Genomic DNA, 24,823 nt, shown 5'->3' on the forward strand with positions numbered 1-24,823 from the left:
TTTAAAGCCCCCCTCCCAGCAGGGCCGAGTCATTCACCACACACACACATACACATACATACGCACACACACAAGGCCTCTGGACCCCACATCCCCCTGACCTGGGCGTTCACAGCCACTCCTGACTAGCTGGTGTCTGCATGTCACAAAAGGATGGTTGGTGCACATGTCCTGGGTATGGAGCAATCTGGCTCCCCAAGGCACTACAGAGACAGGAACTGCCCTCCCCTCGTCAGTGACTCTGGCCCCAGAGACAAGGACAAACACAGCTACTTGTCATGCTCTTTAATAGGGTCCTGGACCTGGGCAGGGGAACAGGAGGGGGAGCAGGAAGGTGTATGGGGGTGGGGGGCTGTCAGGAGGCAGGGATGGGGACATCAGGGCTCCTGGGGGACATGCTGGCGGATCCAGGGCAGGTAGTAGGTGACGCGGGTGTAGATGCCCGGCTTGCCAGGCCGAGCGCAGCCGTAGCCCCAGCTGACCACACCTGCCTGTAGCCAGGAGCCTTCCACCTTGCAGACCAGGGGCCCCCCAGAGTCTCCCTGGAGTGGGAGTGGGTGGGAGGGAGGTCAGTGGGCTGGCGGGCTGGGTGAGCAGCATCTGAGGGTGGGAGGGGGGACTCACCTGGCAGGAGTCCCTCCTCCTGTCCCCGGCACACAGCATATCCTCCCGCACAATGCGGATGCTGTCCCCGGTAGAGAGGTCACTGTGGTAGTTGGAGTCACAGACGCTGTTTTCCACAATGGGGACCTTCACTTGCTTCAGGGGGTATGGAGGTGGGAGGAACACTGGGGAAGGGACATGCAGCCTCAGGAGAGGGGAACGCTAGGCTGGCTCCTGGCCTGGCCACCCTGCAGGCCCCACTCACTTCCACTTTGCACGTCGCCCCAGCCGGTCACCCAGCACGGTGTCCCCGGGGGGAAGGTCTCTGAGGCGGGGGGCAGGGTGACCGGCTGGACACCGCTGGAGAGGTCCACGGGGTGCAGCAGCTCCAGCAGAGCAATGTCTCCCCCATTCTCTACCGTGTAGAACTTGGGGTGCACAATGATACGGCTGACACGCAGCAGGTGGTCGTGGTAATACAGGTTCTGCTCCCGCAGCTGCACCCTGAGATCTTTAGGGTCATCGACTTCCCTGGGTGGGTGGGCACAGGAGAAACAGACTCAGGAAGCCTGACCACTACAGGGCCCCCCTGCCCCCCAGGCCCACCGAGACTCACGGTCCGAGGCAGTGCGCCGCCGTCAGCACCCACTGGGGGTGGATGAGGGAGCCTCCACAGAAGTGTATCCAGAACCGGTCCTTGTACCTCAGGCTCACCTGCCACGGCCACTTGTTTTCAGGGGCCTCCTGCCCCCCTACAATGCTTGTGCGCCCCACAGCCTGGCGTGGGGCTGAGGGAGAAGCAGCTTCAGGGCAGGACTCAGCCCTGGGCTCTCGACACCCCGAGGCTGAGCTATGGGCGGCAGGAGGGCGGGCAGACTCACCGGGGGCTGTGAGTGCAGGGCTCCACAGTAGGGGCAGTGCCAGCACCAGCAGCATCTTGGAGGTGTAGGAGGGGTTCTGACTGGCCTGGGGGTGCAGCTGGGGCCTGAGCTGAAGGTTTAGTGTCCCTACGCTGTTCCAGACACCTGGAGGTGTGGGGCCAGGACAGTGCCTGGAGCTCCCCTTAGCCTGCTCAGCTGCTGTGACCCTGGCCAGCCATCTCCCTCCCCATTTAAACTCCAGGACTGGAATGGGGGCCACAAAGGGGCCCTCTGGCCTCCAATACCAAGAAGAGGAAGTGGTGACTCAGAGGGGCCACCTCCTCCAGCCAGAAGGCAACCTTGCCTCCCCCAGCCCCAGCAACCCGGTTCCTAGGGAGGGCAGCAGTGCCCCCTCTGGGTGTTATCTAAGTGGCTCCACCGATATCTTGGGATCTGAGTCATCAACAGAAGGCCAGGCCTTGGATGTGACATGAGATAGCAGAGGACATGGTACGGCCCCCCCTTCCAGGGCTCAGCCTGTGCCCTCTCTATCCTGTATCTCATCTCACTTGGGGCTCCCACCAACTCCTCCAGGGGCTTTGGGGTCACCCTGCCCCCCTCCTCCCCACATTGCTGCTGGGAGGCCCTGTGCTAGCTTTGGGGACTCCCTCACATGTCCAGATACCCGCCTGTGCCCCGGGTTCTGGGGCAGCGGGGAGAGGGATGCCCAAGTCCACCTCACCCTCATACGTTCTCTGCACATCCCCAGCACCTCCAGGTGCCACTTCTGGTCCCACATGCCAGCCTGCAGGGGACGAGGCAGCTGGGCTAGGCTGCTCCTCCAAGGGAGGCTCTGATTGGCTCAGGCCTGGGACTGGACCAATTGGAGCTAGTCCAAGGAGGCCCACCCCCTGCTCACACCTGAGCAGCAGCGGCTGGGGCCAGAAGTGCCCCAGTTTTGAGTCCCCTGCTCTGGTTGGTGGGTGCTAGGGACTGGTTCTTGCTCTTGGTCACTGCTGTGTCTCTGGAAGCTCCAGTTTAGGTCTGACTTCTGCTCTTTCCTGCCACCTGGGGTGGCCCTTGGGGCCTGCTGAGGAAATGGGGCCTGGCTTCTCAAGCCTCTGAGATGCAGTAGTAAGCTCTTGGCAGAGGGGTCGGGGGGTAGGAGTACGGGGCTGCGATGCCCACTGCTCATCTCTTGTCTGCAGACCGGTGCTGGGAAATTGTGCAGATGCGGTCACATCCACACTCTCCTCTGCGTTGCAGCCCAACAGACCAGGTCATGTCCAGGCTGGCTTATGCCAGGAAGCAGGAGCTCTAGGCCTGTTGCCACTGGCTGCTGCCCTTCCCCTGCCCTTTCACGAAGGGTTTTCTCAGATCGGACACTGGGAAGCTAGCAAGGCTCCCAGAGGACAACTCCAGGGAACATGTGTCCCAGAGCCTAGAACCCCAGGAGCTTCTAGTTCCACAGCTTTGTCTGAGGTTAGGCAGCCCCTCAAGTGAGAAGCCCATGAGGCCCAGCTGTGCTGCCTCCCAGCCTGTGGTTGCCATTTTCCAAGTGTCACCTGTGACTTTCTATCCGTCCTGCAGGCTTCTGTTGTGAGGACAGTAGCGACGGCAACTTCCAGCCTCCCACATGCTGGGGCAGAAACCAGATTCTGGTGAGACAGAGACTGCACGCGGGATGGGACCTGTCATAGCCCCTGCACATGGTGGCACCCCCATCAGCCCTCTGCCCACCCCCAGGCACATCATTCTGGCCCAGGTTGGCTCTGCCAGAGCTAGAGGACCAAGTGACAGGACCACCGTGTGGCATGTGGCTTCTGCGTTGCCATACACAGTCGCTTGCTAACTGGTAGCCACGGCCCCCAGCAGACACCCCTGCTTGCTTTGGCAGCGTGGCAGCATGGGAGCCTGGCAGCCACAGTCCTCGCAGACCCCTCCAGGGCTGACTTTGATGGGGCAGCACATTTCAACTAGACATCTGATGGTTTCGGACTTGATGTACACCTGACGCCTAGCCCAGCATCTGGTGGACTCTGATCCGTACAGTTAGCTACAGACTCCTCGAGCATAAAAGGACATCGCCCTGTCCCATGGGTGGATAGTGCAGCACTTTGAGGCTCCCTGAAGAGTTCTGACAGACGGGCCACTGTGGATGGGGGCCCAGGTGGAAGGAAGCGAGGGGTGATCAGATAATGCCCTATGACAGGCTGTTTGATTTATGGCAGATATCCTGATGCTGGGCAGGACACGGGGGCCTTGCTGATAAGTGGTGCTGAGTCAGCAATGGTCCAGTGGCTGTGACCCGGCCCCAGATGACCCATGAGCTCAGTTCTCCAAGGATACGTGAGTGTGGGGGTTTCCCTGCTAGGCCTCCAGCGCGATGGGGGTGGAGGCTGTGCTGCGTAAGCTACCACTGCTCTGCTGTCACCCTGGCCATCCTCTGCTCTCAGCTTCTGCTGTTCTCAGCTGTGTCATGAATCCTTGCCAACTTCTAAGTTTGTTGCTGGTGTGGTTCAGTCTCTGGCACCTGCTTTTGCCCACGTGTATTTGGGATGCTTGGTGGGTGGCACCCCCCTCCCTTTATCCCTCTGCTGGGGCTCTCCTCTGCCCTGTTACTGGCCCAGGTCTGCCAGTCAGAACCAGGGTCCTGTGCATTCCCCAGAGGGGGTGCTCAGCCATGCACAGACCTGGGCGAGGGTGCTCCCCCTTTACCTGCTGGCAGGGTGGTGTCTGGCTGTGCCCTCAGGTCTGGTCTGTCTCCTCAGAATATGGGTTGACCCTTGGTACACAGCACAGACACCCAAGGCTGGAAGGCCCTTCTCGTGTGACCTCAGGGACACCCAGGGCTGGGGGGCATGTCTTCCTCATGTGACCCCAACCCTGAGCTGGGCCCACACCTGTGCCTGGAGGGACAAGTGAGCAAGAGGCCTGGGGCTCTGGGCCAGAAGGAAGAAAAGTTGTGGTTGTTATGCCCAGAAGTTTGAATCCTGATCTCACACAAAGAAGACCAGAATCACATGCAATAGCAAGAGACTTTATTAGGAAGTGTAAGCTTAGGCCGCCAACACCCTTCCAAGCAAGAGGAGAGTCTGCAACCCTGATCATTTTTCATCCCACCTTTTTATAGCTATCACGGGGTGGGTACAGGTGGAAATTATTTACGCAGAACAAGGAACAGTTGCTTTCGGGCTAATGGCTGTTCTCAACATTCGGGGTGTTGGGTAGTATGCCAGCTCCCCCTGGCTTCTTCTTAACCAAGCACCGGTATGCCTGTATAGGGATTGGTTTGATCCCATTCAAAGCGGTCTATTTACATGGTTTGATCCCATTCAAATCGGTCTATTTACATAAATCACTTTTACATTTACATAAAGCACCACACTCCCTCCAGGGCATTAGTGGTTCAGTGGCAGAATTCTCGCCTGCTCCACCCCCTCTCCTTGTCACACCCTGATTTTCACCAGTCACTTTTCTCTCCACCCTCTCTGCTTCGCATCCTGTTCCCACCCTACCGGGCTAGTATATTTATAAGGACAAGATTGTTTGTAGTGTTTAGTTTAGCTTAGCTCGGCTTAGATTGTGCTGTGTCCTGCATGAATAAAGAGACACTGCATACAACCCAGCCATGAGTCCCTGGTCGTCTGTTAACCACCCGTGAAACCAGCTCGTCAAAAACAACATCGGGGCTTTTATTTAACCTCACAGTGGGCTTGAGTCCCTGGGGCCCTGGTCCTACCAGCTGTGGGAAAGTGGGTGCATGGCCCCTGCAGACCAGGATACCCCCAGGAACCAAGCAAACCCAGCCTTTCCTGGGCAGAGTGACAGCTTACTGTCCCTCCTCACCACACTGAGGGTTTAGTGATTCTCAGTGTGTATGAGGTGGGAGAGAGATTGAAATGGTCAAGGTCTTCTCACCTAGGAACACATCATCTGTGAGTAGAGACCATTTCTGTCTCCCTCCCTGAGCCAGACTCCTCCTTTCTGCTGTTGGCTCCACCAGGACGTCCAGAGACACGTTGTGTAGAAATGGGAAAGGGAGGGTCTTGCTTTGTTCCTGATCTTGGAGGGAAAACTTCCAGTCTCTCACCAGGGAGTAGAATGTTCATTGAATCTGCATGTATGACTTATTATTGAAAAGGGCTTTCCTACTATTGCCAGTTTGTTGACTGGCTTCATCATGAAAGGGTCTTACTTACATTTTGTAAATCTTTATTTTTATTTTATTTTATTTTATTTTATTTTATTTTATTTTATTTTACCAGAGCACTGCTCAGCTCTGGTTTATGGTGGTGCGAGGATTGAACCTGGGACTTGGGAGCCTCAAGCATGAGAGTCTCTTTGCATAACCATTATGCTATCTACCCCTGCCTCTTATATTTTGTCTGTTTTTGATATTTGGCCATTACCAGAGCCCCACTACAATTTTTTTTTCTTCCAGAAAGAGAATCAGAAGGAAAGAGGGAACGCTGCCACCATGACACTGTGACTCCCCCAGTGTGTGTGTGGAGGGCAGTCATGAACTGGGCCACATGCATGGCAACGCACGCAGGCTCTTCCAGTTAGCCGTCTTACGGGGCCTCCTTTTCTGCATCAAGTGAAACATGCATGAAGGGTCTCCCTTTAGTCTGGTGGGGTAATGTCACATTAATTGTTTTTTTAGCTTTATTTATTTCATTTGACAGAACAGAACAGAGACAGACACCTGAAGCACTGCTCATGAAGCTTTCCCCCTGTAGGTGAGAAACGGGGGTTTGAACCCAGTTCCTTGTGCATGGTAATATGTGCACTTAACCAGGTGCACCACCACCTGGCCCCCAGATGTTTGATTTTCTGTCTCAATTTATTTATATTTGAATTTTTAACACTTATTTATTTGTTTTCCCTTTTGTTGCCCTTGTTGTTTTTTATTGTTGTTGTAGTTATTATTGTTGTTATTGATGTCATCGTTATTAGATAGGACAGAGAGAAATGGAGAGAGGAGGGGAAGACAGAAAAGGGGAGAGAAAGATAGACACCTGTAGATCTGCTTCACTGCCTGTGAAGCAACTCCCCTACAGGTGGGGAGCCAGGGGCTAGAACCAGGATCCTTACACCGGTCCTTGCACTTTGTGCCACCTGTGCTTAACCCGCTGCGCTACCGCCTGACTCCCACACTGATTGTTTTTCATAGGCAAGCCATCCTTGCATTCCAGTGACAAATCCCACATGGTGTGTTCAAGGACCTTTAGCTATTTTTTTCTGTCAATTTTCTTTTTTTAAAAAAATAATTTTTGTATTTATTTATTTATTTTTCCTTTTGGTGCCTTTTTTGATACTGTCATTGTTGGATAGGACAGAGAAATGGAGAGAGGAGGGAAAGACAGAGGGGGAGAGAAAGATAGATACCTGCAGACCAGCTTCACCACTTGTGAAGCGACTTCACTGCAGGTGGGGAGACAGGGGCTTGAACCGGGATCCTTATGCCAGTCCTTGCACTTTGCACCACGTGCACTTAACCCGCTGTGCTACTGCCCAACTTCCCCCCCTTTTATTGTTGTTGTAGTTATTATTGATGTCGTCGTTGTTGGATAGGACAGAGAGAAATGGAGAGAGGAGGGGAAGACAAAGACAGGGAGAGAAAGATAAACACCTGCAGACCTGCTTCACCACTTGTGAAGCGACTCCCCTGCAGGTGGGGAGCTGGGCGGTCAAACCGGGATCCTTACACCGGTCCTTGAGCTTTGTGCCACCTGCGCTTAACCCGCTGTGCTACTGACCGACTCCCTTTTCATCAATTTTCAAAACGGATGTTGGTCTATAGTTTTAATTTCTGGTCATTTCTCTGTCTGGATTTATTTTTAATCCAGGGAAATGCTGATGCTTTAGGAAAATATAAAAAGTTTTAGTGTTTATTCTTCAAATGTTTGTTGGATTTCCCCAGCAAAGTCACCATGTCCAAGGCCTTTCCTAGTCAGATTTTTTTTTTAAAGAATTTGTTTTTACTTATTCATGAGAAAGATAGGCAGAGAAAGAACCAGACACCACTCTGGCACATGTGCTGCCGGGGATTGAAATTAGGACCTCATTATCCAAGAAGGATTTAGAGGACCTAGTGGGGGTTGTATTGTTATATGGGAAACTGGGGAATGTTATGCATGTATAAACCATTGTACTTACTGTTGAATGTAAAACATTAATTCCCCAATAAAAAAAAAAAGTAAAAAAAAAAAAAAAGAAAGAAAAAAGAAATCAGGACCTCATGGTTGAGAGTCCAATGCTTTATCCACTGTGTCACCTCTCAGACCGTTCCTAGTCAGATTTTTATCACTGAATCAATTGGTGTGGGTGCAAGGATCCCAGAAGACCCTGAATGGGGAGAGAGCTGAAGTCCCCGACGACCAGCACACAGGGGAGAGTGAAGAGCTGGGTGTGTAGGCAGGAGTCAGACCCAACTGAAAGGCAGGGTGGGCTGGAGGAGCTGTCTGTGGGGAAGGGGGGGAGGGGGTCTAGGATGTACTCTGTTATCTCATGGTCACGTCCATGAATCTAACTGCTGATGGGGCTCAGATCCCAAGATAGCCGAGAACCAGCTCAGATAACTGTCCAGAATGACACTTAGCACCCTCCCTAGGAACTGGGGCTGCCATGGTGGGGGAGCAGGGCCCCCTCTGGGCAGAGGCACATGGGCCCTGGTCTGAGTCACCATTTCCTCCTCACAGGACTGGAAGCCAGAGGGCCCCTCTGCTGCCCCCATCCTGGCCCAGAAGTTTAAATAGGGTGGGATGGGGAACGAGGGGGGGCTGGGGCTATAGCAACTGAGTGATCCAAGGTGATCTCCAGCCATTGTGTGTGTGAAGCACAGCAGTTGGCCCCAGGCAGAGTCTCCAACTCCAGCTGCACCCCTAGGCCAGCCAGAGCCCCACATTCCTCTTCCAGATGCTGCAGATGCTGGTGCTGGCACTGCCCCTACTGTGGAGCCCTGCACTCACAGCCCCCGGTGAGTCTGCCCACCTCTGCCCGCCCTCCTGCCGCCCGCAGCTCAGCCTCGGGGTACCAAGAGCCCAGGGCTGAGCCCTGCCCTGAAGCTGCTTCTCCCTCAGCCCCAGGCCAGGCTGTGGGGCGCACAGGCATCGTAGGGGGGCAGGAGGCCCCTGAAAACAAGTGGCCGTGGCAGGTGAGCCTGAGGTACAAGGACCGGTTCTGGATGCACTTCTGTGGAGGCTCCCTCATCCACCCCCAGTGGGTGCTGACGGCGGCGCACTGCCTCGGACCGTGAGTCTCGGTGGGCCTGGGGGGCAGGGGGGCCCTGTAGTGGTCAGGCTTCCTGAGTCTGTTCCTCCTGCGCCCACCCACCCAGAGACGTCAAAGACCTTGAAGATCTCAGGGTGCAGCTGCGGGAGCAGAACCTGTATTACCATGACCACCTGCTGCGTGTCAGCCGTATCATTGTGTACCCCAAGTTCTACACGGTAGAGAATGGGGGAGACATTGCTCTGCTGGAGCTGCAGGACCCCGTGAACACCTCCTGCTATGTCCAGCCGGTCACCCTGCCCCCCACCTCGGAGACCTTCCCCCCGGGGACACCGTGCTGGGTGACCGGCTGGGGCGATGTGAACAATAACGGTGAGACTGGCCTCTGGGTGTCCTGGGCACAGGGTCCTGGCAGGCGGGGAGAGGAGGCCAGATCCCAGGGACAAGTAGCCCTGCCTTAGTTTCCCTGGCAGGACAGGGCCAGGCTGTGGTATCTGTAGGCTTGAGTGAGGAAGGAATGGGGTGGCTTGATGGTCAGCAAGGAGGACCCGCCTGGCCACCCTGTCCTCCCCCAGGGCAGAGATGAATTCCAAGGGCCAGGGTGGGTTGATGAGATTCAGGATACCCTCAAGTCCATCTCCACATCTCCATCACACCTTGTCCCCATTTTGTCCCTGAGAACAGACGTTGGGGACATGTGGGGGACATGTGGCGTGAGCAGATGCCCTAGCCTTGAAGCAGGACCCCCCTTCTCCCTGCATGGAGCTGGGCTCCAGCCCATGGGAGGCTGGGCGTCCCCACAGCTGGCTGCATCGGCAACCCCACCCAGCCTCCAGGATGGGAGGCACTGTGCCTACCCATGGCCCTGCCTCCCACCTACTGCCTGTCCTCTCCCCGCAGTGCACCTGCCACCCCCATACCCTCTGAAGGAGGTGAAGGTCCCTATTGTGGAAAATAGTGTCTGTGAGTCCAGTTACCACATGGGTGTCTACACTGGGGACAACGTCAGGATCATCAAAGATGACATGTTGTGCGCCGGCAATGAGGACCATGACTCCTGCCAAGTGAGTCCCCCTGCCCAGACGCCCCCTACCTGGCCCACCAGCCATCTGACCTCTCTCTCTCCAACCCTCCCACTCCAGGGAGACTCCGGGGGCCCCCTGGTCTGCAAGGTGAATGGCTCCTGGCTGCAGGCAGGTGTGGTCAGCTGGGGAGACGGCTGCGCTCAGCCCAACAGGCCAGGCATCTACACCCGCGTCACCTACTACCTGCCCTGGATCCACCAGCATGTCCCCGAGGATCCCTGAGCCTGTCCCCATCCCTGTCTCCTGACAAGCCCCCCCCCCCCGGCACCCCCTCCCGTTTCCCTGCCCAGGTGCAGGTGCTGGACCCCATTAAAGAGCATGACAAGCATCTGTGTTTGTCCTTGTCTCTGGGGCCAGAGTCACTGATGGGTGGAGGGCAGTTGCTGTCACTGCGGGTGGCCCCTGAGCACTGTGATGAGCTGCTGTGCCTCATGCCCAGGACAGCCACCTCCCTCTTTGATGATGACATCATGCTGTGGGGACATGTGAGTCACAGGGAACATTTGGGGCCCAATTCTGGGGCCCCCAGGGAGATACCCCCACACAGCCCCTTCCCCCTGGCCTCTGCCCGTGATCACTGCTGTTACAGCCTTGTTGCTGTCCTCCCGGGTCAGCTTCTCAGCAGTTACTGCACAGGGTGCTGTTCTAGGGGGCTATGTGCCCCCTGCGTGTCCTGGTGGGTGCCTGAGAAGGGCTCTAGTGTGGGGCAACTGGGTCCAAACCACAGGTGTCACCCTCAGGTGATGCCAGCCCACCTTGCCACTCTGGGGAAACTGTGGGCTTGAGGCTGGGGGTGCTCTGAGGAAGTCCTTGTAGCCCCCAGGCTGCCTCCTCTCCCTGTCCCCAGGGCCTCTGCTCCACCCCCCCCCCAAGTCTTCCTCAGAGACACTGGAACCCTGTCCCTAGGCACAGAGGCTGCAGGTTGGTTCAGGACACAGTTGGGGGGTGTGGCAGTGCTGTGGGGCCTCTGTCCCCTTGGGGGGACCGGGTGGGGTGCCTCTAGAAATTCAGTCTCCAGCATCAGACAGCCGCTAGGTGTGTTTGAGAGGAACTTCCGGGGAACACTCATCTCCCCATGTCAGTTGAGCATAGTGACCTCGGGGGACACAGACATATGCTCCGACCTTCAGCCAAGCTCCTGCCCCAGGGCCTCAGAGGGCAGGGACAAGATGCCAGAGATGGGGTACCCGGGAGGAGATTGCCGGGGTACTGGGTGCTGACCCAGACGTGCTAGGGAGTGGTGGCTGAGGGTCAGGGGAAGGGGATGCCAGAGAGGGAAGTGACTAAGGCAGGGAAGTACTGGGGATGAGGACACTAGGGACTTGGGGGCTGAGGGACAGGACTCTGCACTCCTGGGTTCCGGGAGGGAACCTCATAGGAGAAGGAAGCCCTGCCCCACCCTCGGGGGAGTGGAACAGGCACCTGGACACCTGGACACCAGCCACCCAGTCCGCCCTGGCTGTGGGTGGGTCAGGGTGGGAGGAAGGGGTACTCCCACTTAGGGAGTAAGTGCACCAGGCTCCCAGGACAAGTGGAGACATAGACCATGGCCTCGGTGTGCTGTGGTCTCCTGCTGCTGCTGGCTCTGCCCGGTGGGTGACTGCTCCCTGTCACTTCCTTCCCAGAGCTCAGTACTTGCTTGCTGGGGGGAGTCGGGGGCTGAGACTAACCTCCCCCATTGTGGGGCCTTGAGCAGATCCTGGACCCGGAGACTTCCTCCTGGGGTGAGGCCATAGGGCAGGGCGGGCCCAGGCATCAGGCCTCCCAGCTGGCCACTGTCCCACCCAACTGGCTGCCCCACCCCACCGGACTTTGGCTTCAGTCACTCAGACTAGGGGTCTGTTTGGGTCCTCAAAGCCCTTGAGATTCCTGCTGACCCAGAGCCCTCACCCCCATGGGGTAAGGCAGCAGCCCCAACCCACTCTCACTAGGCCCTTCCCACTCCCCAGGTGTCTCCTGCTGGGTCCAACAGCCTGGTACGTGCCCACCTAGTTTTGTGTGTGTGTGTGTGTGTGTGTGTGTGCGTGTGTGTGTGTGTGTGGTGGGGGGAGTGCGGGACTTGAAGAGGAGGCCCAGAAGGGGGGCAGGCAGGCCGAGTGGGCAGCTCCCTGTTTCTGTCCATCCCCTAGTCACCTCTGGGTGACATTGGGTGTTGTGTGACCACACTGTGGTTCCAGGACACTCCCAGCCCTCCTAGGGTGTCAGAGCCCCTTCCTGTGTCTGGGGACCCCAAGCATCTCCTCCCTTGTCTCCTGGCACTAAGGCCCAGCGGGTGGCCACCCCAGGGCTTCAGTCTCAAAATGTGCATGGGTGGATCATGGTGCTTAGAGGGCTGGCACCTGGGTGTCTGCAGTCTTCTGAATGCTGTGTCTTCTGGGGGCCCAGGAGTTTCTGCAGACTGGTGGCCAGGAGGGCTTTTGGGATAAAGGCTGTATACCCACCCAGGACTCTCCCCTCTCAGGCTGTGGTCGGCCCCTGGCCCCAGGAGTGGGAGGCCGCATTGTAGGGGGTCAGCCTGCAGTGGCGGGCGCATGGCCCTGGCAGGCCAGCCTGCGGCTTCGGCGTGTGCATGTGTGTGGGGGCTCCCTTCTCAGCCCCCAGTGGATACTCACTGCTGCCCACTGCTTCTCAGGGTGAGTGTCCCTCTGCCTGGGGGCCCACAGCCCAGCCCATGCCTCACTGTTCAGTCTGCTGAGATGTCATCTGGGGGTGTGCCCATGGGTGCTGGCGGAGGTCCCCTCTAGGTCCCCTTCCTTCCTGGGGTCAGCCCTGGGGACTCAGGCTGGCATGAGCCTCAATCACCCTTTGGGGCAGCAGATGGGGTCTGGCAGGGCCCTGGCCTCTGCAGTGACCACTCTGGTGTCCTCCTCACAGTTCCCTGAATGCCTCTGACTACCAGGTCCACCTGGGCCAGCTGACCATCAGCCTGTCCCCCCACTTCTCCTCCGTGAGCCGCATTGTGCTCTATGGCGGCCAGGTGTGGGGCCCGGGCCGCAGCAGCGACATTGCCCTGGTGCAGCTTGCAGCCCCCGTGACCCTGACCAGCCTGGTGCAGCCCATCTGCCTCCCAGAGGCCTCAGACGACTTCCCCCCCAAGACAGCATGCTGGGTGACTGGCTGGGGCCACACCCAGGAGGGAGGTGAGGACCCTCAGTGGGGCAGCTGTCCCTGGGCCTGCATTACAGCTTGCCGGTCTCAGCATGTCAGGGTGGGGCCTGGGGGTACAGTCACCCCCACAGTGACCATCCCCCCAGAGCCCCTGCGGCCCCCGTACCAGCTGCAGGAGGCGCGGGTCTCCCTGGTGGACATGGAGAGTTGTCTGAGGGATTACCCAGGCCCGGGAGGAGGCCCCCTGCGGCCTGATATGCTGTGTGCCCAGGGTCCTGGGGACGCCTGCCAGGTAAGTGGGTGGCCTGCCCACTGGATGGGGGAGCATGGGAGGACAGCCTTACCCAGAGCTCAGGGTGCTCTCCCCAGGATGACTCCGGGGGCCCCCTGGTCTGCAAGGCACCTGGGTCCTGGCTGCAGGTGGGCATAGTGAGCTGGGGTGAGGGCTGTGGCCGCCCCGAGAAGCCCGGGGTTTACACCCGCGTGGCCAGCTACGTGAGCTGGATCCACCTGCACATCCAGGCCCAGGGGCCCACACCGTTCATGCTGCCCCTGCTGGCTGCATTCTTCCTGCCCGGACTCCTGCTCCTGCTGCTGGCCTGCATCCTGGGGGCCAAGTACTCCCTGCAGTGCCCCCGCCCGGCTCCAGGCCCCTGAAGCCTCTGCAGTCTGCAGGGTAGATACCCGCCCCAGCAATGCCAGTCATCCCCTCTCCACACTGGGGCCACAGCCCCTCCACCCCAAAGCCTCCAAAATAAAACCTGTTTCTCAAAGCTGCTCTGTCACTGCTGAGTGGGTGCCAGCCCACAGGGGGTTGGAGTGGGACTGTCACACCCCAGTCATGGGATTAACTTCCTGTCCTGGTGTCCCCCAGACTTGAGATGCTGGTCCCCAGGCCTGTTCCCTCTGGGAACAGTTCAGCACTGGGTCTCTTGAGTGGGGACACTGGGGCCGAGGCCACACACAGGAGGCCCTCCCTGGTCCACCTGGGAGTGCCCTGCTCTTCCCACAGAGCCCACCCAGCCTCACCCTCCATGCCCCCCACCCACCCAGGCACAGGCTCTGAATAAGTTAGGTTTATTTGCTTTGCCCACGCACGGGAACAGGAGCCAGTGACCTGCCACAGTTATTGCAGCCTTTGTTCCGTATGGACAGGGCAGTGCAGGCAGTGGCCAGCCCTGCAGTGGGGAGTCTTATTGCGAGGTCCCTACAACCCAAGACACTGCTGGTGCTGTGCACTGACAGCACATACAGCAGGGAGACGGGACGAGGGTGGCGTGATGTGAGGCGTGGCCTAGAAGAATCTGTGGGCTGTGTGACACTCTGGGCTGGGTGTCCACTGGGGCTCTGGCCCCGGGCCCCTGACATGACCGTCTCCTCATAGGACCCGCCTGGGCCCCTGGGGTCCCTGCCCGGTGGTTGGGGGGCAGCTGGTGGCCGAGGGCCACCCCGGTTCTGCTGGGCTAGGACAAGTACCCCATCCCTTTCCTGGGCTGGCTTCCCAGCTCCTCTGCTGGCACAGGTGCCCAAGCTGGGGCCTCCACCCTCTAGGTCACCCCAAGTCCACTGTCATGGCCAAGTAGGATTGCACCCTGAGTCACACGGGCTCATCCAAAGTGTCAGTGGGGGTAGGGGTGGCCAGAGGGCTCCCTGCAATCTTTGGAGGGCTCTGGGGGGCTTTGAGGTGCAGTCCCCGCACCCTCTCTGGGGCATCCCTGGAGGGTACACAAGGCTCTTTTGGGTGGAGTTCTGGGAGTTCCATGTCCCCACCGCCGGGGCCTCCGGTGTCCAGTGGCTCGAAGGCAAAGTTGGGGATGGTCAGGTGGTCTGAGCGGCAGCTCGCTGGACCCCGTCGCTCCCCCTTGGCTGCGGGGTCACCCTCAGGAGCCTCTGGCAGGTCCCTGTGGGGTGTGGCCTCACAGGAGGGGGTCCTGCGCCGGAGGGTACTGCTGCCCTCAGATGCAGGAGGCCGGGCTGTGCCCTCATCCTCCTCCGGGGGGTCCACAGAGATGCAGGGGGGGCTCATCTTCTTCTTCCTGCGCGCCCCCAGACCCAGCTCTGTCTCAGGGCCCCGCGCCTTGTCCTCTGCGCCGGGCTCCGTGACCGGCTCCTCTGGAGCCCGTCTCTGCTCAGGCAAGGACAGGAAGGGCTGGGGGGTGGAGGCCACAGGATTGCGTGCTGAGCTGGTGATGCGACTGACCTCGTCGTCTGCTAGGTCAGGGGCTTCAGCTTCCTCCCCGCCTGGCCCTGCTGACCGGCTAGACACACAGCGCTGGCCAAAGGGATGTCTGCGGGTGCGGACACTGGCTGGTTTGGGGGAGGGTGGTGGGGAGCGCAAGGCTGCCCCCAGAGACACCTTCCTCAAAGGGGTCTTGCCTCCAGACTCCCCCCAGCTGTCCCCGGGGGCGTCCGTCTGTCCTTCCTGCGAGTCTGTGTGCACTGCCTCCTGCGAGGACAGAGGTGGGTGAGGCACGCCCCTACAGGGCCCTCCCAGTGCGCAGAGCCTGTGCAAGCCAGGGCTCACCTGTCTGCAGAGCCGGTTGAGGCTGGGGGAACTGGTGTGCGGGGTGTCACTGCCCGCAGCTGCGGGCACCTGGAGGGAAGTGCAGGACTCCACAGGCAATGAGAGTGCGGAGGCGCAGGAGCCTGTGTAGGGGGGAGGGCGGCTGAGCCAACAGATGCCAGCCCAGGCTCTAGGCTTCACCGGCCACTCACCGTCTAGTGTTCAGCTCCTCCTCGCCCAGCCCTATACACCAGCCCCGTTTGTGGCCCCGCCCCGCCCCGTTTGTGGCCCCGCCCCGTTTGTGGCCCCGCCCCTCTCCTCGCCACGCCGTTTCAGGCCCCGCCCCTCTCCATTCTCCCGCCCCGCCCCAGGCCCCACCCCAGCCCTTCTCGCCCCGCCCCATCCACCGCTCTGCCCAGTTTCTGGCCCCGCCCCTCCTCGCGGCCATACCCGAGGCGGCTCCGCCGCGACAGACGCGTAGCTCCAGCTCCTGCAGCCGCGGGGGTTGCGGGGCAGGTGCCACAGGCCGGAACATGTAGCTGTCGTTGGGCAGCGACAGCATGCGGGACACGGACACCTTGCGTACGACCAGCAGGCCCGCGTCGTCGGGGCCGGGCGGGGGGGCGGGCGGCGGGGCCAGCTCGGCGTCCAGCTCGGCGTCCAGCTCGGCGTCCTCACGGGCCTCCTTGTTGCTCTCCTCCAGGTGCTTCATGAGCACCGCCACCACCACGTTCACCAGCACGAACTGTGCCACCAGCACAAAGGTGACGAAGTACACGGGCGAGATGGCCGGCAGGTAGCTGAGGCAGTGCTTGTCCTCGCGCGTGCACTCGCGCAGTGTGTCCTGCAGGGGAAGGGTGGCTCTAGTCAGGCACCCACCCCCACCTGGCTTGGCACCCCACCCCGTCTGCACCAGCCTGCACTGCCACACGCCCGGCCACCATCCCCGAACCCCGCCGCACCTTCATGATGCCATTCCAGTTGTCCCCGGTGGACACCCGGAACAGCGTGAGGAAGGCCATGCCGAAGTTGGTGAAGGTGGCATGCCGGCTCAGCCCCTCGCACGGGTTGTCCTCACTGCATTCTGCAAGGGATATGTGTCAGCCCCGCCCCCCCAACTGGCCTCCCTGGTCTGCACGCCCTGGGCCTCCATGGACAGCTTGGGTCGGGGCAGAGTCCCTCTCAGGGCCTAAGGTGGTGACAGCCACCACATAGGCATGCAGGGGGTCTCAGGAAGAAATGGGGGTTCGCTGGGAGGGGATATGAAGTGGTCCTGGCCTTGGCAACAACTTCAAACGAAAGTCACAGCATTGGCTCTGGGGGTTGGGGGTGGAACTCTAGGCCTGACTGTGTGTGCAAGCCACCCCCCTTCCCAGGGCTTGTCCTGGCTGTCATGTGGGGAGGCAAACTCAGGTGTGTGGGGGGCAGCCCTGAGTGTGGGGAGACAGCCCTGTGTGTGTGTAGAGGGGCCACCCTCAGAGTGTAGGGATAAGCCCCCGAAGCTCACCCAGCCTCCCGAACAGCTCCACTCCCAGGGCAGCATAGATAAAAAACAGGAGCATGAAAAGGAGGCCAAGGTTCCCAACCTACAGAGAGAAGCGTGCGTCAGGGGTCAAGGCTCAAAGGGTAGAGGTTGGGGGCCCACAGTTCCCTGCACTGGAGAGATGGTGGCAGGCTTCCCTGGGACAGGGGACTTAGGCACTCTGTTCATGGCTGTGGTGCTGCGGCAGGGGCTCTCAACTGCCATGGACAGATGGCCAGGGGCTGGGCCGGGACACAGGGTGTGGCAGGCAGAATGCAACCATAGGTGGATGCCACGAGTCACTGGGGGTCAGCCAGGCCCCGTCCCTCCACACGTGGTCCTATTCCTGCACTCGGCACCCCCTCTTCATATGACCCCCCACCTCCCTACCCCTACCCCTCTGCACTCCCCTGTGCACTCCGCCCTCACACCAAGCCCGACCACACAGGGTCCTGCCCCGCATTGCAAACGTCACCCACCTAGACGCCCACCTCCCTCTTTAGGCAACCCTGGTCTTCTCTGGTGACCTGGTCCTGGTCACTGAAGGGTCACCTCCCACATAGGGAGCTTATGTCTCCAGAGAGACCATGAAGTGCCCGCAGGTCACCCTCCTCTGGCCGCCTACCTGGGGCAGCGCCTGCACCACTGTGTCCAGCAGGGCCCGCATGCCCGTGGCCATCTTCAACAGCTTCAGCACTAGGGGAGCCAGGCATCAGGGCCAGTGTCACCCTCCCCAGCTCTGCCCCCGGGTCACCCAGATACCCGCTTACACCCAGCTCTGCCCCAGCACCAGGGGAGAAGGGCCAGGGACAGTGGGCGCACCTCGGGCGATGCGGAGCACGCGCATGATACGGATGATGGTGGGATTGATGGGCAGCGCCGCGTTCATCTCGATCTCCTCCAGCGTGATGCCCATGATGGACAGCAGCACGATGGCCAGGTCTAGCTGGTTCCACCTGCCCGGGCGGGGGGCATCAGCCACCTAGCCCTACGCCACGCAGCACCTCCCAGCTCTTCAGGTGACTCCCACGCACCTGTCTTTGAAGAACCTCCGGAACCCAAAGGCCACCAGCTTCAGCACGGCCTCGATGACAAAGACGATGGTGAACACGTAGTTGCAGTACTTGAGGGCCTCGTCCAGGGACTGGGGGCAGAGGCTGGGCGCTGAAGGGGCCGCAGGACCCTGCCCGGCCCCAGCTCAGCCTCACTGCGGCCACACCTATTCTCCACCGTCCCTCCCGCAGGAAGGCCCTCCCCCACCCCCTGGCAAGTACTCAGGTGGGTTCACTGCCCTGCGTGCTGGGCTGGGCCTTGGGGTCCCATGCCCGTGGGAGGGCCAGCTGACACTCCCCTGCCACATGACCCTGAGTGAGCCTGGCCTGGGCAGGGGGCAAGGGGTAGGGGGTGGGGCCCTTCCTCTGATGAGCATTGCCAGGGGACGGCCCCCGCAAAGCACGCCCACCCAGGAACATCCCCGGGGGCCCGCCGGCACACCTTGGGCTGGTCATAGTGCTCCATGGACATGGTGATGACGTTCACACCAATGGTGAAGGTGATGAAGAGGTCCAGGTAGTGGCTGGTGCACAGCGAGTGGATGGAGCGGCGTGTGGGTGGGTAGTCGGCATAGTAGGGCCGGCGCTGGGCCTCTGTGGGACAGTGTGCTGTGAGGCCGAGGGTGTGGGGCCTCGGGGTGGATACCCTGGGGGGAGCTTGAGTGGCCCTGCTGCTGGCTTGGAGGGCCCCAGCAGGTCAGCCCATCCTTAAGAAAGACAAAGCCCACTGCACTGGGACAGCAGGAGGTTTGGGGACAGGCACTCCACCCCTCCTCTGCGCCTCTTACCCCCCCAAAAACTTCCAGGGGTGCAAGGCCCTTGACCCAAGAGGACAGACACCCTGGCTGTGCCCCAGTGGGTCCAGTTTTCTAAGTCCTGCCTGCTGTCACCCCACCAGGGGCAGGGCAGCCCCTAAGGCCCCGGGTGGCAGAGCTGCCCCTCTGCAGGGGGGCGCAGGGACCCGCCTCGGCCACAGAACTACATGCAGGTTGGGCACACAGGCACCATCTGCCATGACCCTCATGCCTTCGGTTGGCAGTCACTAGTGCCCGGCTCAGCCGGTGCAGCTGGGGGTGGACAGCCAGGCCAGCTCCCTGGAGGCAGCATTTGCACAGCAGGTCACAAGCCAGGCACATGTGCAGGCGGGTGGCACAAGCTGGCAGCAGCACGGGCACCAGGCAGGGGAGCACCCTCCCTCCCTCCCACAGGGCCTGTCTGGCCTGCCCCAAGCACCCCCTGCAGCGACCACAGCACACTCCCCGTGGCAGCGACAGGGAAGAGGCCAGGCCAGCCCGTAGCAGAGCAGCAGCCGCAGAAGTGGGCATGCGGCCGTGCGGGCAGGTACCTGGGCTGGGGAAAGTGCCTGGAAAGACAAGGAGACGGTCTGAGCCGGCCGCAGCGGGGACACGCAGCGCCCTCCTGCAGGAAGCCCCCCACACCCCCTGGCGAGTACTCAGGCGGGTCTGCTGCCCTGCGCGCTGGGGTGGGCCTCGGGGTCCCGTGCCCGTGGGAGGGCCGGCCGGGCAGAGCCAGCCGGGCAGCCAGGCGCGGGCCTTACTCCTGCGCTTGCGCTCCAGCCGCCGCAGCCGCTTCTCCTCGCGCCGCCGCGCCTCCTCCGCCTCCTGGTGCTGCCGGCACTTGTGGAAGTTCTCCACCACCACGCCCACGAACATGTTGAGCACGAAGAAGCTGACGATGAGCAGGAAGGAGATGAAGTACAGCAGCATCCAGGGGTTGTGGTTGGGCACGGGCTACGGGCAGAGGTGCATGGGTCCGTCGGGCGGCCTCCGAGCACTAGGGAAGGGTCGGGGTGTCCCGGCAGCCCTCCACACCGCACCTGCTGGTCCACGCCCACAGCGTCCAGCCCATCGTACATGATGTTCACCCAGCCATCCTTGGACGACAGCACGAACAGGGCCATCAGCGCCTGCGGGCAGAACTGTGTGTGACTGCCTACCCATGCCCCCTTCCACGGACCTGGCCTGCCCCTCCAGGGCCCCTGCAGATGCACCACCACACTGCACTCCAGCCCCGTGTCCCTCCCCCCTATTCCATTCCATGCCCTGGTCCCACCCCCCATGCACTCCAGCCTCTGGTCCCACCCCACCATCCACCCCACCACCTAGTCCCACCCCCCACTCTATTCCAGCCCCTGGTCCCACCCCCCATCCACTCCAGCCTCTGGTCCCACCCCACCATCCACCCCACCACCTAGTCCCACCCCCCACTCTATTCCAGCCCCTGGTCCCACCCCCCATGCACTCCAGCCTCTGGTCCCACCCCACCATCCACCCCACCACCTAGTTCCACCCCCCACTCTATTACAGCCCCTGGTCCCACCCCCCTCATCCACTCCAGCCTCTGGTCCCACCCCACCATCCACCCCACCACCTAGTTCCACCCCCCACTCTACTCCAGCCCCTGGTCCCACCTCCCCATCCACTCCAGCCCCTGGTCCCCACCTCTGCATGACCCCTTTGCAGTCCCTGGTCTCACCCACCCCCATCCAATTCATCCCCTGCTCCTGCCTGTGCCCAGCTCCTCTGCAGTCCCTGGTCCTGCCACCCTGCCCACCTGGCCAAGGTTGTCGAAGTTGTACTTGCGCCGCACCCAGCGATAGTGGGCAGCCTGGCACTCGGCCTTGGTGGAGATATTCCTGATGTCTGCGCCCTCGCAGTAGTAGAACTTCCCCTTGAAGAGCTGAGAGGAGGGGTGACAGGGTTACTTACGGCCTCTTGGCCAGGGCGGGCTCCCCTTCCCCTAGGTGCTCCCGCTGCAGAGACACACCTGCACCCCCAAGATGCCGAAGATGATGAAGAAGGCGCAGCAAATGAGCACGATGTTCCCGATGGGCCTTAGGGACGAGATGAGTGTCTCCACCACCAGCTTGAGGCCTGGTGCGCGGCTGATGACCCTGCACAGGAAGGGCAGGGAGGGAGCCCGTGAGGGGCAGCTCCTACCTAGAGTCATGTCTGTGCAGGGACTCCTAACTACAGGGGGTTCCCTCCAGCTTCATACCCGCCCCCAGAACAGACACGCCCAAGTCCCGCCCCCAGACCAGGCCACGCCCACTTGTTGCCCAGGCCCCGCCCACCTCAGAGGCCTCAGGGTCCTCAACAGGCGCAGGACTCGCAGGATGCCCAGGATCTTGGCTCCGCCCGCTGAGGCCATGGCCACCACAATGTCCACCAGGGACACCAGCACCAACAGCCCGTCCAACACGTTCCAGCTGCTCTGCAGGTAGGCGTGCTCACCGGACACCAGGCCCAGGGCCACCACCTAGGGAAAGAGCAGGGGAAGGGCAGGGGCGGGCCTGTGGGCGGGGAGGGAATGGAGAGCAGGACGGGCACTGTGTGGACCCCCTCCCAACGGGATACCTTCACAGTCATCTCAGCCACGAAGATCGCGGTGAAGATGTAGTTGGAGACGCTGAGGAAAGTTCGCTCCTGAGGGGAGGGAGGGCAGGGTGGGTGGGAGGCTCACACTGCACCCCACTCACACCGCACCCACCCTCCTCACACTGCGCCCCACTCATGATGCCCCCTCCACCAAGCCTCACATTGCTGCCCGGGTCGATGTCGGGCCTCTCCAGGGCGATGGTGATGCAGTTGAGGAAGATGAAGACCAGAACCACGTGGTCGAACATCTTGTGAGTAATGATCCTCTGGCAGGAAGCCCGGAACCTGGGGTGGGGGGGGGCGGGTGAGAGGTGTCCAGGGAGCCCCCTCCCTTGTCCCCCATCCCCCAGTCAACCCCTCCCTTACCGGTTCTGTGGGGAGAACAGGTAGAGGGCCCAGGCCTCCCGCCGTCGGCACCACTCGGGCTTGTAGGGCTCCAGGACCTTGTGCAGACGGGCGCAGCAGCTCTGGGGGGACACACTCAGGGTCGTCCCCATCCCCAACGCTTGGCCCCAGGATCCCCCAGCTCCACCCCAGCGAGGTGGGCGGCTCTCACGTCCTCCATGTCATCGTCCAGCTCGCACGGGTCCTCCTTGTGGCCATCAATGCGCAGAAAGAACTCATCTGGCAGGGCCAGCACCTGTCCGTTGCAGCCAGGCAGCTTGGCGGACAGGAGTGTGGCCGGTGGCAAAGGCCGTAGGGCCAGGGGGCCGCGGGGGTCCAGGGGCTCTGTGCGCCTCAGTGGGGTGGTGCCCGGCCGTCCATCCTCGGCCTCGTCGTCCGTGCTGCCCTTGCCCTCGCCCGACAGCAGAGACTCCCGTTCACCACACTGGCTGCGGCGCTTGAGGCTGGGTGCTCGGCCCAGGCTGTTCCGGCTGGAACGTCGGCTGCTCCAGGCGCTGTGGGTGCCCCAGGCGGCGCTTGGAGAGCTGCGGAGGCTGGACTGTGGGGGTGGGTGGTGAGTGGGACCCCTCGGCCCTGACACCTAAACCTGTGGCTCAGTCAACCCGGGTCCCCTGTGTGAGTCATCACATACCCCTGCGTGGGTCACCCCCACCTCCCTGTCTTGGCCCCTTGTGTGGGTCCCCAGCTCTGAAGTGTCTCTTGTTGAACTAGGGAGGTGGTCTTCCTTCTAATTCTAGGAACCATGGGCACATTGGTCTCTCCCGGCCCCACTGGGGCTGAACCACCCCCTCAGGAGAAGTCCCCTACCAGTGACTTCTGGTCCCCAGGTGAGGGGTCTGCAGAGCTGCTGCTCCCACGCCGAGAGTCCATCAGGCTAGGGGCATCCAGGGGCGGTGAGCTCTCGGGGGTGGGCATGGGTGTGGCCGCCGTGTGTGTGATGAGCGGTGGAGGCAGGCTGCCTTGGCCCTCCAGGTGCCCATTGGGGGTGATGGCCAGTGGGTACATTTTCATCTCTGATGGACAGATGCTTGTGTCCAGGGGGCCTCGGGGAGAAGACCTACTCTGCCTGCACCCCTGTGCCCCCCACACACCTGAGGCCTGCAGCTCCCGGAACTTGTCCAGGTCATCCTCCAGGTGGGCAGACACCTTGTCCTCATCCGTGTCAGACCTGCTGGCATCACCCTGTACCCAGGGAAATGGGCCCTGAGCTCTAGGGGTGCAGGGCCAGCACCTCAGGGGAGCCCCTCGCAGCCTGCACCCCCTCACCTCCGCCTGGAAGCCCTCCACCAGGATGGCCACCAGCAGGTTGAACAGCACGTAGTTCCCAAAGGTCATCAGGGCTACAAAGTAGAGGGCAGCCCAGGATGAGGTGGAGGCCATGCCGTTGTAGAGGACGACGTTCCAGTCCTCCTGCGTCAAGATCTGCCAAGTGGACACAGAGGTGAGAACACCCGGGCAACCTGGAGTCAGGGCCACCCATCACCGTTCCCTACAGGGTCAGGGCCTAATCCACAACCCCCTCAGCACCTCCCCTAAGTCACAGCCCCCCAGGGCCCCCCAGGAACTAAAGCCCCTCAGCACCCCCCCACGGAGTCAGGACCCCCTCAGTAACCCCCAGTCAAGCTCCCCCAGTCATGCCCCCCCAGCACCCTCCAGGAGTCAGGGCCTCTCCATACCCCCCCCCCAGGAGTCAGGGCCTCCCCCACACCCCCAAGGAGACAAGGCCCCCAGCACACTGCCCCCAGTCAAGACCTCCCCAGAGCTCCCTGATACACAGCTCTTGGGGAGCCTGGATGACAGTCGGCTCACCTGGAATACGGTGACGATGGCCCAGAGCAGTGAGTCAAAGTTCTTCCTGTCGGGAACCGTGTCCCCTGAGTCTGTCTTCAGGCTGAACTTGCAGCCAAAGAGGTGCATGCCCAGGATGCTGGGGGCAGGGCGACCCAGGTCAGGGTGCGGGCGGGGGGGTGGTGGTGGTAAGGAGGGTGTGGAGAAAGGGGGGGCACTGTCGGGGGTCGGGGGCAGGGGCGTGCATGCAGGGATCCAGCCGGCACGGGCCCGGCCAGCCGCCCACCTGAAGATGAAGATGAAGAGCATGAGCAGCATGCAGAAGGTGGCCACGTTGTCCATGGTCCGCATCAGCACCACCAGCTGCCGCCGCAGTGCCGGCAGAAAGCGCACCAGCTTCAGCACCCGCAGCAGCCGGAAGGTGCGGAGCACCGACAGCCCGCCATCCGCCTGCCCGATGATCTCCCAGACGCTGTGGGCGGGCGGTCAAGACAGAGACCCCCTGCCTATAGCGGGTGCCCAGCCCCCCACCTACCCGCTGAACACCACCTGAACCCTGGCATATACAGCCTGGGTGGGGTAGCGTGGTGAGGCCCGGATCCTGACAAGACCACCTTCAACCCCGGGGGACAGAAGGGGCAGGGAGGGCTCAGCTCCCTTGGTTCTGATCCAGAGGAGCACCACCCTATCTACCCAGTGGCCCGGCCGGCCACCCAGAGTGGACACAGCATCCCTGTTGCTGGCAGAGAGAGCCACCCCCAGTGGGACCTCTTTGCCCGGTCAAGTCTGGCTGCCCTCTGGAGTGGCCCTGATTTTCTGGGTGGGGAGATGGAGGCTGGGCTCAGGGAGGGAGGGAGCCACCCGGCAGGACCAACTCCCCTTGCCTGCAGCCAGCCTGACCCCACCCACACACACCTCCTGGGGCCCACCTGATGACCACTATGACACCATCGAAGATGTTGTAAGGGCTCCGGATGTAGCCGAGTGGTCCACAGGCCAGCAGCTTGAGCAGCATCTCCAGGGCGAACATGCTAGTGAAGACGATGTTGCTGATCTCCAGGGCATTGGTCAGCTCGTCTGGCTGCGCGGGAGGGCGGCGGGCTGAGGGTCAGCTGCTCCCAGGCTCCTCCACCCACCCCACCCCACCCCCATCTGCCGCTGTGCACGTGTGTGCATGGCCCAGCCAGGTCTCAACATGCCTGCCGGCCCCTACGTGCCCTGGGACTGAGCCAGGTAAGGAGCCCGGGGGCTGTGGGAAGAGGT

The 24,823-nt window shown here is 61.2% G+C and overlaps 4 protein-coding genes across 10 annotated transcripts in view; 2 read left to right on the plus strand and 2 right to left on the minus strand.

The window, feature by feature from the left end:
• Positions 1-270: 270 nt before the first annotated feature.
• Positions 271-1,703, minus strand: LOC107522797 (tryptase beta-2-like). 2 transcript variants are annotated; one of them, XM_060172661.1, is made up of 5 exons: positions 1,485-1,703; positions 1,220-1,406; positions 869-1,134; positions 625-788; positions 271-542 (listed from the first exon to the last, which is right to left on the minus strand). In XM_060172661.1, the coding sequence occupies exons 1-5, from the start codon at positions 1,537-1,539 to the stop codon at positions 378-380; spliced, it is 837 nt and encodes a 278-aa protein (XP_060028644.1). In that variant the 5' UTR covers positions 1,540-1,703; the 3' UTR covers positions 271-377. The 2 variants fall into 2 exon arrangements, with proteins under 2 accessions (XP_060028644.1, XP_016045878.2); XM_016190392.2 differs by having other exon boundaries at positions 1,220-1,391; positions 1,485-1,702.
• Positions 1,271-10,112, plus strand: LOC107522796 (tryptase beta-2-like). Of its 2 annotated transcripts, none has more exons than XM_016190390.2 (6): positions 1,271-1,385; positions 8,243-8,445; positions 8,534-8,720; positions 8,806-9,071; positions 9,600-9,763; positions 9,842-10,112. In XM_016190390.2, exons 2-6 carry the CDS (start codon positions 8,385-8,387, stop codon positions 10,004-10,006), a joined length of 843 nt encoding a protein of 280 aa, XP_016045876.1. In that variant the 5' UTR covers positions 1,271-1,385; positions 8,243-8,384; the 3' UTR covers positions 10,007-10,112. The 2 variants fall into 2 exon arrangements, with proteins under 2 accessions (XP_016045876.1, XP_016045877.1); XM_016190391.2 differs by having other exon boundaries at positions 1,275-1,385; positions 8,549-8,720.
• Positions 10,113-11,302: 1,190 nt separating this feature from the next.
• On the plus strand, positions 11,303-13,664 carry LOC103117937 (tryptase gamma). 2 transcript variants are annotated; one of them, XM_007528071.2, is made up of 6 exons: positions 11,303-11,376; positions 11,734-11,760; positions 12,246-12,417; positions 12,659-12,924; positions 13,039-13,184; positions 13,262-13,664. In XM_007528071.2, exons 1-6 carry the CDS (start codon positions 11,331-11,333, stop codon positions 13,547-13,549), a joined length of 945 nt encoding a protein of 314 aa, XP_007528133.2. In that variant the 5' UTR covers positions 11,303-11,330; the 3' UTR covers positions 13,550-13,664. The 2 variants fall into 2 exon arrangements, with proteins under 2 accessions (XP_007528133.2, XP_060028262.1); XM_060172279.1 differs by having other exon boundaries at positions 13,415-13,664.
• A 289-nt stretch (positions 13,665-13,953) lies between these two features.
• The window catches only part of CACNA1H (calcium voltage-gated channel subunit alpha1 H), a 29,217-nt gene continuing 18,347 nt past the window's right edge, over positions 13,954-24,823 (minus strand). For 2 of the 4 annotated variants that reach the window (XM_060172663.1, XM_060172667.1), the window contains 25 exons: positions 24,490-24,641; positions 23,847-24,032; positions 23,582-23,699; positions 23,039-23,194; positions 22,864-22,954; positions 22,580-22,785; positions 21,924-22,310; positions 21,734-21,834; positions 21,529-21,652; positions 21,347-21,415; positions 21,064-21,248; positions 20,757-20,883; positions 20,544-20,669; positions 19,807-19,896; positions 19,528-19,720; positions 19,315-19,332; positions 18,412-18,563; positions 17,952-18,061; positions 17,740-17,873; positions 17,543-17,613; positions 16,903-16,981; positions 16,358-16,479; positions 15,846-16,239; positions 15,417-15,538; positions 13,954-15,338 (listed from right to left, as the gene is read on the minus strand). In XM_060172663.1, coding sequence (XP_060028646.1) covers positions 14,490-15,338; positions 15,417-15,538; positions 15,846-16,239; positions 16,358-16,479; positions 16,903-16,981; positions 17,543-17,613; positions 17,740-17,873; positions 17,952-18,061; positions 18,412-18,563; positions 19,315-19,332; positions 19,528-19,720; positions 19,807-19,896; positions 20,544-20,669; positions 20,757-20,883; positions 21,064-21,248; positions 21,347-21,415; positions 21,529-21,652; positions 21,734-21,834; positions 21,924-22,310; positions 22,580-22,785; positions 22,864-22,954; positions 23,039-23,194; positions 23,582-23,699; positions 23,847-24,032; positions 24,490-24,641 — 4,362 coding nt within the window. In that variant the 3' untranslated portion in view covers positions 13,954-14,489. The remainder of the gene's footprint in view (positions 15,339-15,416; positions 15,539-15,845; positions 16,240-16,357; positions 16,480-16,902; positions 16,982-17,542; positions 17,614-17,739; positions 17,874-17,951; positions 18,062-18,411; positions 18,564-19,314; positions 19,333-19,527; positions 19,721-19,806; positions 19,897-20,543; positions 20,670-20,756; positions 20,884-21,063; positions 21,249-21,346; positions 21,416-21,528; positions 21,653-21,733; positions 21,835-21,923; positions 22,311-22,579; positions 22,786-22,863; positions 22,955-23,038; positions 23,195-23,581; positions 23,700-23,846; positions 24,033-24,489; positions 24,642-24,823) is intronic. The other 2 variants (XM_060172666.1, XM_060172665.1) reach the window with 2 other exon arrangements.

The sequence above is a fragment of the Erinaceus europaeus genome, chromosome 15 (genome assembly GCF_950295315.1).
Source record: "Erinaceus europaeus chromosome 15, mEriEur2.1, whole genome shotgun sequence".
Classification (NCBI taxonomy): domain Eukaryota; kingdom Metazoa; phylum Chordata; class Mammalia; order Eulipotyphla; family Erinaceidae; genus Erinaceus; species Erinaceus europaeus.